The sequence below is a fragment of the Capra hircus genome, assembly GCF_001704415.2.
Source record: "Capra hircus breed San Clemente chromosome X unlocalized genomic scaffold, ASM170441v1, whole genome shotgun sequence".
NCBI classification, from domain to species: Eukaryota; Metazoa; Chordata; class Mammalia; order Artiodactyla; family Bovidae; genus Capra; species Capra hircus.
The window spans coordinates 51,297,647-51,312,451 of NW_017189516.1; the positions used below are offsets into that span (position 1 = coordinate 51,297,647).

Genomic DNA, 14,805 nt, shown 5'->3' on the forward strand with positions numbered 1-14,805 from the left:
AGAAATAACTTGAAGCCTATTTTCTTACAGAAAGGATTTATATTTTCTTTTGGCAAGTGGCTAGGAGCATTAGCTGTCCAGGATGATCTCAATTTTAGGAATTAGATGATTGAAAATTTTGCTTCAGACCCTACAGAGCCAGTACTTTTCACTCACTCTTATTCCTAGGGTATGCCCTTAAGGTCAAAGTGATGGTTTCAGGGTGATGTCAGAAACAAATGGAGCAGGTAGTTCCAAGATCCCATCCCCCTGCAGAAACACTGAAAAATCAAGCCAAAAAAACAGATCAAACAAACAAACCAGTCAGATCCAACTTCATCAGAACTTTGGGAAATAGTCAAAGCTCACAGCAACCAAGGAAATGCTGACTCAAGAAAGAATCAACTTAAATATGGCTCAGTGGATCACCTGGTGGCTCAGACGGTAAAGAATATGCCTGCAATGCAGGAGTCCCAGGTTCAATCCCTGGGTCAAGAAGATCCTCTGGAGAAGAGAATCACTGCCTACCCACTCCAGTATTCTTGCCTGGAGAATTCCATGGACAGAGGTACAGTCCATGAGGTTGCAAAGAGACACAACTGAGCAACTAACACACTAAGTATAAAGTAAAGGCTATGATAGATTTGTAAACAGTCAGGCTAAGTGGTAAAGGAGTAGTATATCAACACAGAGCCAGTCTGCAGGGATTAGATTTTTCTTCCTTTCCTTCTTTCTTTTCCCCTTTTCTCCTTCCTTCCTCTGGCCTTTATCTCTCTCCCTTTCTTTCTTTCTTAATGGCTCTTGGTGTTTAAGGAAATCCTTATCAAAACACTAAATGAACACAGGCTAAAAGAAAAGAAATTTCAGGGGATTTCCCTGGTGGTCCAATGGTTAAGACTCCACACTTCTACTTCAGGGGCACAGGTTCAATCACTGGACAGGGAACTAAGATCCCACATGCTGCATGGTATGGCCAAAAAAATAAAAATATTAATAAAAGTAATAATAAATAAAACTAAAAAAGAAAAGAAACTTCAGATACTCCTCACACAACTAATCTTAAGAGACATCTACAGAATACTCCACCCAACAACAGCAGACTGCACATCTTTACAAGGGCACATGGAACATTCTCCAGGACAGACCAGATGTTAGGCCACAAAATAAGCCTCAATACATTCTAAAAAACTGAAATCACACAAAGTATCTTCTCTGACCACAATGGAATGAAACTAGAAATCAGTAACAGAAGAAAACTGGAAAATTCACAAATATGTGGAAATTAAACAACGTACTTTTGAACAACTGATGGGTCAAAGCAGAAGTCACAAGGGAAATGAGAAAATACTTTGAGATCAACAAAAATGAAAACATAACATACCAAAACTTATGGGATACAGTGAAAACAATGCTTAGCAAGAAATGTATGGCTGTAAATGCCTACAAAAACAAAGAAAAATCTCAAATGAAAGCCTAACTTAATGCTTAATGAGCTAGAAAAAGAAGAGCAAATTAAACTGAAAGCCAGCAGAAGAACTAGAGTGCAGATACTTAAATAGAGAACCAAAAAATAAAAGAGACAATCAACAAAACCAAAAGTTGGTTCTTTGAAAAGAGCTACAAAGTTGAGAAAATTTTACCTAGACTGGCCAAGAAAAAAGAGAGAAAAGGCAAATAACTATAATCAGAAATGAAAATGGGGACATTACCATTGACCTAAAAGAAATAAAAAGAATTACAAGAGAATACTATGAACAATTGCATACTAACAAATTAGATAACTTAAAAAGATGAAAGGGACAAATTCCCGGAAACACACAAATTATCAAGACTTACTCAAGAAGAAACACAAAATCTGAACACATCTAAAACAAGCAGAGACTGAATCAGTCATCATAAAGTGCAAGACCCAAGAGCTTTACTTGTGAGCTCTACAAAACATTTAAAGAAGTGACACCAATCCTTCTCAAACTCTTCTAAAATACAGAAGAGTAGGAAGCAATTCCTGAGTCATTCCATGAGGCCAGTATTATCTTGATATCAAAGCCAGATAAAGACATCACAGGAAAAGAAAATACAAACCAATATCCCTTACGAATAAAATGTAAAAATCCTCAACAAAACACTAGCAAACCAAATCCAACAGAATTTTTAAAGAATTATATACGATGACCAAGTGGGATTTATTCCAGGAATATAAGGGTGGTTCAACATAAGAAAACTAATCAGTATAATACACAGTGTTACTAGAAAAAAGGGGGAAAAAACACACAATGATCTCCACTGATGCAGAAAAAGCATTTGATAAATTCCAACACCTTTTCATGATAAAGCCACTGAGAAGACTAGGAATAGAAGGAAACTTTCTCAACTTGATAAGCATCATTTATCAAAAAAAAAAAATACAGAATATTAGCCAGACATTAAAATAAAGGAGTACTGAAACATACTATGCCATGAATGAACCTTAAAAACATTATGCTAAGGGAAAGCAGCCACATACAAAAGGAAACATATAATTCCTTTTGTATGAAACATTCGGAATAGAAAAATCCATAGAGACAGAAAGTAGAACAGTGATTGCCTGGAGTGGAGGAGGAGGGAATGGTAATGGGAGGCGAAGAAAATGTTCTGGAATTTTATATTAGTGATTGTTGCACAATCTTGTGAGTATACTAAAAAGCACTGAATCATACACTTTAAAATGGTGAATTTTATAGTATGCGAATTACATCTCAGAAAAAGAACAAGGAAATACTGTGAGCCTACAGACAGAAAGGAGGTTTTTGTGTACCTTAAGAAACTTCTATTTAATGGGTTAAACAAAGCAGAGGGTAGCACTCACTTAACGTGAAGTTTTTTCCCCAAGGGAATGCATTTCTGCTGTAGTGTTTTCGTCCATTCAATAGATAGTTATTGAACACATGTTATGTACAAGAATCAGGACAGTATCTGCTTCCACTTGCCTGTTGTTGCTTGAAGGCCTCAATAAGTAAATCAATGTCAGTAAAAGTGAGAGGAAATTGCAGCCGAGGACCACAGTAGGAGTCTGGGATTTCTATCAACTCCAAATAGTCTTGTCTATCCTTGTCCTGAATGCTGCTACCAAAAAGGCGAGTTACTAATCCTGGAAATGGAAAGACAGGAAAGGGGGGGAAAAATCAACATTCCCATACTTAAAATACAATTGATACCTTCTTGAATATCTAGCCCATGTAAAGCACTGTATTAAATGTTACAAATACCAAGATATCCCACATATAACCATGAGGAATGACTTGTTCTGAGATCAGTAGGTATATTCACATGCATCATCATTCCTTCCTGGGTGGACATTTTACCAAAGCAGTGGGTTCATTAGTGGGGAGGAGAGGGTGGTGCACAGAGAAAACTGATCAATCAAGGTATTTTGATGCTCTGAAGGGCTTTCCAAATGGCTCAGTGGTAAAATATCTGTCTGCCAATGCAGAAGACTCAGGATCTATCCCTGGTCTGGGTACATCCCGTGGAGAAGGAAATGGCAAGCAACCCACTCCAGTATTCTTGCCTACAAAATATCATGGACTGAGGCGTCTGCCAGGCTGAAGACCATGGGATTGCAGAGCTGGACACGAGTGAGTGACTGAGCACAGCACAGCTCTAGTTCTACCTTTGTGTGTGCACTCTAAATACAGCCTACCAGGCTCCTCCGTCCATGAGATTTTCTAGGCAAGAGTATTTGAGTGGGGTGCCATCGCCTTCTCCCTCTAGTATCTTAGAGTTTTACAAATGAGGCTGAAGATGCATTGTATTTGATTCAAACATCTGTAACTCTTCAGGATCCACAGAAAATTAAATGGCAACATTCAATTTTTTCCTGTTAAATGCTTCAAATTTTACTTAGCTGTAACTGATTTGTTTCTCTCATCACATAAAAACCAATTTTCTGACATGATTTTTCTTTCTTCTTGGTAACAAAGTAGATAAGGTTAGACGACCAACCACAGGCAGAAATTCCCAAAGGGCCTCTCTCTGGCAGAGAAATTTCTGCGTAACGATTACCTGCACTGCTCATTTCAGTAGGTGCTGAAACCCAGGATCTCTTTCTTGCTAGACTGCCTATGAAACAAGAAGAGAAATCTGGCCAATTCAGGTGGAGAAAGATGAAAAGGGATACGGCAGACTGATTGCAAAAGCATCCCCCATTCTCTACTCCAACTCTAGTCATGCCCTTTTTTAATATGATTCTGCAACTACCCTCATTCAGAGCCTCTTTCTTCCAGCCCTTGAAGCTGGGTTGGGTTTGTGACTTGAGTTGGACTGAAGAATGTAGTGGAAATGTTATGTTCAGTTCTAAGCCAAGGCACCTCAGGGTGCCTTGTATGCTTCCATGAAAGCATGCCACTCCCACAAAGCCAATCTACTGAAAGCTCCAAGATCATGCAGAACAGAGCTGAGTCATCCTAGCCAAGGACACCTAGATCAGCCACCAGCCAGCAGACCTGCAAACACGAGTGAACTCCAGCCAAGACCTGAAAAACTCTCAAATCAAGTCTGCCAAGATCTGTAGAAGTGCTCAACTAATCTGTAGACTTGTAAGCAGAAAGAAATGTTTATTACAGGCTACTGAGTTATTGTGGTTGTTTAATACACAGTATTATTGTGGTAACAGATTAGTGACATGGAGGATGATAACATACTCTTCAATTCATTAACACTGAATTGCTACTAAGCTCATTCATCAGAAGCTCTATAGGCTTGGAAGGTACGATGTCAGCAGATGTAGATAGAAAACACCGCTTTTCGAGATTCAGTTAGAATGAGAGATTACAATTAAAAACTAAATGAAATTTCCTTCTACAGTCATTATATTTGGTAATTTTAAAATGCTTTCTAAATTATTGTGTACCCCAATATTTTGTGGGGGCAGTTGATGATGTTGTATAAGAAATTAAATTTAGGAGTAACAATGTCTGTCTTCACTGAGGCTATTTTTCTCATTTGGATATGGTTTGAAATTTGAAAAAATTAAACTACTTCATTTTATGTTTGAAAACTAGAAATGCAGAGCAGCTTCATAAATTTTATCTCAGGTTCATTTTGTAGGCAGAAAAGCCAAAATATTCTACCTATCTTAATGATCATTTCTACTTGGTAGTCTTTCTTAGAATTGCAGTTTACTAAAAACAACAACAACAACAACAACAACAAACCCTTTCCTCTTAACTCTACATACTGAAAAATTAAGCTCTTCTTGGGAAAACACAACAAACAAACAAAACCAAAAACAACCCTGTAGTTTCACTATATCATTTTAAAACTAACTGAGTAATCCCAACTGGTGAGGTATAAACAAGAAGTGACTTTCTTTTCCCGATCACTGCCTTCACCAGTGTTCTGTCAAATTTCCCTTTCTCGTCAGCTAAGTGACACATCATGTCAATGCCATCAGTTCTGGTTATTAAAACTCAGTCATATTATTTAAAACCATAATAAAAATATTGTTTTTCTTCTTTAAAAGAAATCCAATTTGGCCCTTCCTTTCATGCATCTGATGATCCTCATTTAAGTTCAGTGATAAATATATGAAAAAGCACCATTTCCCTAAACCAATTCTTAATCAAAACTGCTCAGTATAAAATACCAGTAAACATCAAGTCATAATCCTTCTGCTGTTTTTTATCCACATAAAAAAGAATAACATAGATTCTCTTCCAAATATGGGTAGCTAATGTGGGTCAATATATGAAAACAATCAAAAGCTTTAACATTTCTAATTTAAGTACTATCCTTCTGGGCTGTAACTATTGTAACCAGTAATAATAATCTAATGAATGCCAGCAACATAAGAATATTTGTGAAACATATAATTAGAATTAATCCTTACCTATTTGGTTTATAATTCTATCAATGTGAATCTACAGTAATTAAATATAATAAAATCCTGAATTACAACAGAATGATGCCTTTACAAGTTGTTCTAAAGAAAATACCTCACAAATACCCCCTACACACAATCTTTTCTTTTACTCAGTACAGACTCAAAATCTGGACAGGGAAAAATCTAAAGCCCATAATTTAAAAAAAAAAAAACACACACACACACAATTTCTGCCTCTACCACCCACATGTCACTTTGAAAACAAACTCCAGACCTTCCTGGAAAAAGAAAATCACCAACTGAACCATGTTTATAGTTACTTCATTTCTGAATTATGAATCTAGATTAAAACCTTGAGCGTCCATACAGTAAGTTAAATAGATGTCAAAATGACATTTTTAAAAATTCAACACCTGTTCTTGATTTTTCTTTTAATATAAATTTATTTTAATTGGAGGTTAATTACTTTACAATATTGTATTGGTTTTGCCATACATCAACATGAATCCGCCACAGGTACACACGTGTTCCCCATCCTGAACCCCCCTCCCTCCTCCCTCCCTGTACCATCCCTCTGGGTCGTCCCAGTGCACCAGCCACAAGCATCCTGTATCATGCATCGAACCTGGACTGGCAATTCGTTTCATATATGATATTATACATGTTTCAATGCCATTCTCCCAAATCATCCCACCCTCTCCCTCTCCCACAGAGTCCAAAAGACTGTTCTGTACATCTGTGTCTCTTTTGCTGTCTCTCATACAGGGTTATCATTACTATCTTTCTAAATTCCATATATATACTATACTGTATTGGTGTTTTTCTTTCTGGCTCACTTCACTCTGTATAATCGGCTCCAGCTTCATCCACCTCATTAGGACTGATCCAAATGTATTCATTTTAATGGCTGAGTAATACTCCATTGTCTATATGTACCACAGCTTTCTTATCCATTCATCTGCTGATGGACATCTAGGTTGCTTCCATGTCCTGGCTATTATAAACAGTGCTGTGATGAACACTGGGGTACACGTGTCTCTTTCAATTCTGGTTTCCTCAGTGTGTATGCCCAGCAGTGGGATTGCTGGGTCATAAGGCAGTTCTGTTTCCAGTTTTTTAAGGAATCTCCACACTGTTCTCCATAGTGGCTGTACTAGTTTGCATTCCCACCAACAGTGTAAGAGGGTTCCCTTTTCTCTAAACCCTCTCCAGCATTTATTACTTGTAGACTTTGGGATCGCAGCCATTCTGACTGGCGTGAAATGGTACCTCATTGTGGTTTTGATTTGCATTTCTCTGATAATGAGTGATGTTGAGCATCGTTTCATGTGTTTGTTAGCCATCTGTATGTCTTCTTTGGAGAAATGTCTATTTAGTTCTTTGGCCCATTTTTTGATTGGGTCATTTATTTTTCTGGAATTGAGCTGCAGGAGTGACCCACCTCCCAGAATATTGGAAATAAAAGCAAAAATAAACAAATGGGACCTAATTAAAATTAAAAGCTTCTGCACAACAAAGGAAACTATAAGCAAGGTGAAAAGACAGCCTTCAGAATGGGAGAAAATAATAGCAAATGAAGCAACTGACAAACAACTAATCTCAAAAATAAACAATGTTCTTGACTTTTTAAAAAAACTCAGACAACTAGGAATGGAAGGCTACCTTCTTAATATATATTTTTTTAAATGCCCACTTGCACTGTTTCATTTTAACATGGTTTTGCTATCTCCAGCAAATACAATAAACCATGAAGCAAAAATAAGAGCAGTGACTATTGGAAAGAAAGATACAAAAATAAAGTTACTTGTGACCGTGTGATTCAATATCTAAACTCAAGGAAATCAACTGAAAAACTTCCAGAATTGACAGGAGAATTAAAATAATACAGAGGTTAATCTCACTGGTTTGAACCACAGCTCCACCACTGATGAGTAACTTTGTGAGACTACCTTTATAAGACTTAGTATTATAAAGATGAATGATAATAATATTAATTCCACTGGTGTGTCATGAAAACTAAATGACATGATATATCTGAAGCACTTGAAGACATGGCACATGGTATTTACTAAATATCAGTAACAATAAAAATTATTATTTAATGTTACTGTAAATAGTAATATAGTATAAAATAAACAGAAACCAAAAGCTTTATTAAATACTACTAATAATCATTAGGGTGAGATAGTGGGGAAAATATCTTATTCATGACAGCAACAAAAAATATAAAATACCTGGCTTGATAGGACATTTTGATCTGGGAAGCAGAAAGAGAAGTCAAAATAACACTTCCACTCACTCCATCCCACTCCCCACTTCCACCAGCCTCTGTTTAAACTGTTGCTATTAATATGTATAGGCTTTCTACCTGTGGGAGGAGGCTGATGTGAAAAAGTAGCCTGGGGAATGGATGTGTAGTCTCCCCATCAAGTCCTATGGATTAGTTTTGAGCAAGCAGTAGGACATGCAGATCACCTCTCACTTCTGGAACACTTAGAGTATCTCAGGGTATTCAGTGACTCAAAGTTAAAATCATTAATCTGGCCCTCGTATCTGGAAATGTTAAAGTGACCTTGTAGTCCCTAAATATATCCTGCTTAGGGGTCACAACACTTCCACCAAACAGGCCTAGGTACATTTCGGGCATTCCCACAAAAAAGGGCCAACAGAAAGCAACCTACAATAATGTACAGCATGGTGACTCTAGTCAACAATATTCTACTCCATATTAAAATGTGCTAAGAGAGTGTGTTTTATTTTTATTTGTTTTCTTTTCTGTTATGGTTTATCACAGAATATTGAATAAAATACACATATATACATTCTTTTTATATTCTTTTCTATTATGGTTTATCATAGAATATTTTTTATTTTTATTTTTTTTAATTCATTTTTTAATTTTATTTTTTTACTTTACAATACTGTATTGGTTTTGCCATACATTGACATGAATCCACCACAGGTGTACATGAGTTCCCAACCCTGAACCCACCTCCCACCACCCTCCCCATATCATCTCTCTGGGTCATCCCAGTGCACCAGCCCCAAGAGAGTGTATTTTAAAAGTTATCACCACACACACAAAATTGTAACTGTCTTTGATGCATGTATCATTAAATAACTAACACTGAGGTAATCATTTTGCAATATATGCATATATTAAATCATCATACTTTACACCTTAAATGTATGTAAGATTATGTTAATTATATTTTAATAAAGCTGGAAAAAAATTTTTAAGTGAAATTAACATATAGCAATAATCTGTAAATCTCTTTTTCTGATACATATAATAACTAAATCAGTATGATTCTAGGACTATATAACAGAGAGATGTATAAGATAACAGACAACCCAGAAATATATCCTATTATACATTTTTAAATGAATATATTGAACACTATAAAAGAGGCACTACAAATTACAATGAAAAGATACATTATGAAATAAATGTGGGAAAAATTAGGTAAAAACTACTTGGACATTTTCTCTGCAGTTGTGTTTTTTAATTATTCTCAACTACTAGGCATCAAAATTTCCTTGTTAGTTTGTCAAAAATTCAAAATTTATGAAATGTTAACATTTTTAAATTCAAATCATAAAAAACTAGAAAAATAGGCATAGTCATCCACATTTTAAATATTTTAGGGCCTTCTAAGTTAAAACCAGGAGTCACAAAGAAAGATATTTAGCTTGAAAAGAAAGATATTGTAAATAATTAATGGATGAAAATTTCCTAAACCTGACAAACATATCAACTTCGATATAACAGAAGCTCAGTAAACCGCACTCAGGATAAATAAAAAATGAAACCTCATCAAGGCATTTTATGGTTAAAACACTATTTTTCAATGATGTCACTTTGGTTATTTTGTTTCTGCCCCACCTCCTTCAGGTGACAGAAGGGGACGATAGAGGATGAGATGGTTGGATGGCATCACCAACTCAATGGACATGGGTTTGGATGAACTCCACGAGTTGGTGATGGACAGAGAGGCCTGGCGTGCTGCAGTTCATGGGGTTGCAAAGAGTTGGACACGACTGAGCGACTGAACTGAATACAATTAAGTTCACTTGTCACAGTGTGTACTCTATTCGGGAATCACATTCTCTCTTTCTTCCTGTTTTTAATTAATTATTTTTTTAGGGATGTGAAATATTATTATGGTTCTAAGAATCAGAACTACAAAAAAGGTATTCTCAGAGAAGTGTCACTCCTCTCTCAGCCCTCCTATCTAATCCTCATTCTATCTGTTCTTTCTGCCCTGCTCCCACTCATCCCTCCATTCCCTCATTCCCTGTAGATAAATATTGCCTTTCATTTCTGATTTATCCTGTAGGTTTCTTCTGTATTTTTGCACAAATGAGCATACACACACACTCATATTAGGCAAAGGTTTCTTAAGCAGGAGAGAGAAAGCATTAACCATAAAAGAAAAAGAATTGTTCTAAATTAAAATCAAGAATGTCTACTCATCAGAAGACACCACTTGGAGATTAAAGACTAAGGGGATGGATAAAACCCAAAGATGAGGATCAATATTTGCAATAAATTTATCTAACAAAGATTCACAGTCTCATATTCGGAATACTTACAGAACTGCTACAAATTGGTAAGAAAAAGGCAGATAATCCAAAAGAAAAATCGGTAAAAGACCTGAACAGGCATTTTGACAAATCATATGTCCACATGACTGCTAAACATCCAAACAGGTGAGCAACTTCTCTGCTCACCAGGGAAATGCCAATTAAGGCAGAAATGTGGTATCACTACACACCCACCAGAATGGCTAACATGAAAAGGAGTGATAACTTCAAGTGTTGATGAAGACACTGAACTACCAGAACTCTCATACACTGTTGGCAGTATAACTTGTAACAACAATTTTGTAAAACTGTTTATCAGTACCGAATAAGGCTGAACATATGTGCCCTGTAACTGCAAATCTCCTTTCCTGGGTTGTGGTACATCTTTATAAATAAGAGTCCTCAACAAATCATTCCTCCTTATATTCATATCCCTTCACAATAGAATGCTGCTGCTACTGCTCTTTCAAGAGATGGATCTTAAGGTTATTTTTAACCTTAAAAAAAAAAATCAAAAAAAAAATCAAAAAAAAAAAAAAAAGAGATGGATCTTTCCTAACCCCTTTGAATCTGCACCTAGTCCTGTGGCTTGTTTTAACTAAGAGGATATGGCAGAACTGATTTTGTGTGAGCAGAGGCCCAAAGAGGCCTTGCTGCTTCACTCTTTGCCCTCTTGGGATCCAGAGGCCATGTCAAAGAAGTCCAGGAAATACTGTTGGACAGAGGCTGCATGAGGAAAAGTGAGATATCCAAGTTCATACCTAACATCAAACTTCTACACATGTGACTAAAACATTTGGACCTACCTCCCCAACCCAGCTATGCTGAGTGAGCCCAACTGATCACAGACAACACACAAGCCATCCCCACTGAGCCCTGTTCAAATGCCTAACCCACAGAATCACAAGCAAAAAAAATGGCTGTTGTTTTCAAGCACTAAATTTGGGGGGGTGGTGGTTGTTATACAGCAATAGATAACTGAAAATGAATATACAGCAAAAGAAAATAATACATGTGTTCACTAAAAAGGACAGGTACAAGAATGTGCATAGTAGTACCATTTAAATTATCAAAACAGAAAACTCAAATGTCTATAAACAGTAGAATGGATAAATTTTGGTATATTCATAAAACTAACTATTATTCAGCAATAAGAATGACCAGATGGATGACTCTCACAAATACAAAGTCGAGTAAAAGAAGCAAAACTATATGCTTTCATTTATATAGAGAAGTTCAAAAACAAGCAAAGCTAACCTAGGAGGCAGAAAAGTAGTGACGGGGTGCAGGAACTGGGTGGTGAGTATAGCAAGATGGGAAGGGGTTTCCGTGGTTATGATGATGTTCTACTTCTTGTCCTGGGGGCATGTTACAAGGCTGAGTTTATTCTGAGAAAATTTATTAAGCTATATATTTATCATTTGTGTACTTTTCTGTAATGTATATGCTTTTCTTCCAGAGAAGTTTACATAAGATTATAAACCGCTGTCCCCTACTCTGATAAAATTTTAAAAATACTTTTAAATCACTTACAGAATTTTTTTAAAAGCAGATTTTTAAAAATACAGAGCCTGAGTAAATATCTTTGGGCTGGAACCCAGCCATCTGTAGTTACGAATCTCCATAGTCCAGATTAAAATATTAGGTCATTAGCAGAAAGAGGGCTATTTCATCATTATTATATTTCCTCTCAGAAATGTTTTTGCCAAAGAACATGAAGCACAAAAAACCATCCTCAAATTGTAATTATCTAAAAGAAAAAAAAATGGCAAAATGCCCACTTCCACCCACTGCCCACTCCTCCAGATCATTAAATGCTTCAATTAGTTTCACACATATGTACTTAGCTCAGAGCATACCATTAAAACAGCATTCTTTTGCCACTGTGAAGGGCGCCCGATAGATTAAAAGATGCTCTTAGATGTCATACACATTTTTAACTAGAGCAAAAAATGGCTGGTCCAAATTAAAGAATAGGTTTCTAAGTCAAGTGTCTACCTTGACAATAACAGGCAGATTAATTTGCAAGAGGAATACATGACTTGTGAATAACTATAATTTTAAAATCATTTTGAATCACACTTATATTGTCTATATCTGAAATGATTTATTTAGTCATCATTCCAGAAGGACTAAATAAATGACAGATATGGAGAGAACAGAGACATGATGGTGCCCACTGTGTTTAATCTTCCATACCCCCTCAGATCTGTTTCATGAAATATTCAAGATATTTTAATCTCTCAGCACAAAAGTTCTGTGGATAAAAAATAAGATCTTCTTTACTAAGTTACTATCGTACATCAGTAGGTTGTGGTTCAGAAAAGATACTCAACACACTAATGTAGAATGAAATCTAATTCTTTTTTTTTTTTAATAAAAAAACTAAATGGTCAATTTAGTTGACACCAATCAGGAATGGAAAAAGCCAGTTGAACTGAGTTTACCAGTTTGGTGTCACATAGACAATATCTTTTTAATTTCTTAGTGCTCTCCCATTTTCAAGAGTTCACATTCCTTGATGAGACAATTCAATATTTAATGACTGCTTTTCAAAAGACTAGACTTTCTACTTACCTGGCTCTTTCTCCTGCACATGTGTATAGTTTTCCAACATGAAGGAGAAGAAGTTTGAGAGCTGTACAAAATAAAAATACACCGATCAATTAATGAACCCCAAACAGGTATTGCGGCAAACATTGTTGGTGTTCCATGCAAGCCCCCTTTACTTCTCTGACGTTCTCATCTCCAAGCTGCCATAGATGCTACTGGGTCCCATCTTCCCTCCTTCTGGCCCTCCTTCCCCCCAGGACTTTCCTTGGCCGATGGGCAGTACTACCCCTGCAGAGTCGCTTAGGATATCAGATATTCCCCTCCTGGGGGACTGCCCATAGCAAATGACTAACTGAAGCAAGGGTATCACAGCCCAGACCACTGCCTCCATTGCCACTGGTGGGACAATCTGACACATTTCACACTTCAGATCTCCCAACAGGATCAGGCTGAGGTCAGACTTTTCCAGAAACCATATTTTTGCCTAGCTTTTCCCCCCACCCTATCTTGCTTTCCACGCTCCCTTACAGGTTTTTCCTGTGAATACCCTCTCAGGAAGTCACTTGTACAAGAAGCCCTATCTCAGACTCTGATTCTAAGAAACCAATCCCCAGAGGGATGGTACGGGGAGGGAGGAGGGAGGGAGGTTCAGGATGGGGAACACGTGTATACCTGTGGTGGATTCATGCTGATGTATGGCAAAACCAATACAATATTGTAAAGTAATTAACCTCCAATTAAAATAAATAAATTTATATTAAAAAATAAAAAATAAAGAAACCAATCTAAGACAGCTACTAGATATTTTTTCATTATGTTCTTCTATTCCTTTTTATGGTGAGAGTAAGAGATATTCTTAAATGTCAAACATATTTGGGAAAGGAAGGAAGGAAAGGAGGGAGGAAGGAAAGATGGAAATCTACCAGCATTCCAACCATCACCAAAATACTGCCTCTGTGACTACAAATTATCTGCAAAGACCTGCAAGTATACAGCACAGATAACTTCCAAGCTTCATCTCCTATGAAGAGTGAACACTAAGGAACCTTATCAATCTGGGAGTAGATCTGGGAAGGAAAACCTTCCATACAAATACCAAAATGTATGATTTTAAAGCTGTTGATGGATTTGTCAATTAAGAGTCAATAGAAAATAAAAAGTTTAAAAAATAAATAAATAATTTAAAAAAATAAAGAAAGAAAAAAAAGAGTCAATGGAACTCACAATGAGACACCACTTCACATATACTAGGATGACGATCATCAAAAACATAAATAATAACAAATGTTGACACAGATGTGGCAAAATTAAAGCCCTCATACACTGCTGGTGGGAATGTAAGATGGTGCAGCTGCTTTGAAAAACAGTTTAGTAATTACTCAAAATGTTAAACACAGACTTACTCAATGACCCAGAAATTCCACTCCTAGGTATATATCTAAGAGAACTGAAAAAAAAAGTATGTTTACAGAAAAACTTGCATACAAATATTCATAGCAGCATTACTCATAATAGACAAAAAAAGTAGAAGCAACCCAAATGATGTATTCACTGAGGAAAGGATAAACAAAATGTCCTAGATCTATACAACAGAATAACGTTCAGCAATAAAGAAGAATGAAGTACTGACACATGCTATAAGAGGGATGAACCTTGAACGCATTATGCTCGGTGAAAGAAGGCAGTCACAAAGAATCGCATGCTATGTGACTCTATTTATTTGAAATGGCCACAAAAAGCAAATCCAGAAAGACAAAAAACGGATTAGCAGTTGCCAGGGACCGCAGAGGGCAGGAATGGGGAGTGAGTGCTAATGAGTGTAGAGG

General features: G+C 36.5%; 1 protein-coding gene across 6 annotated transcripts in view; it reads right to left on the reverse strand.

Moving 5' to 3' along the window:
• PPEF1 (protein phosphatase with EF-hand domain 1) overlaps positions 1-14,805 on the reverse strand; it is a 147,335-nt gene that overhangs the window by 63,100 nt on the left and 69,430 nt on the right. For all 6 annotated transcript variants that reach the window (XM_018044018.1, XM_018044019.1, XM_018044017.1 and 3 more), the window contains 2 exons: positions 13,004-13,064; positions 2,946-3,106 (listed from right to left, as the gene is read on the reverse strand). In XM_018044018.1, coding sequence (XP_017899507.1) covers positions 2,946-3,106; positions 13,004-13,064 — 222 coding nt within the window. The remainder of the gene's footprint in view (positions 1-2,945; positions 3,107-13,003; positions 13,065-14,805) is intronic.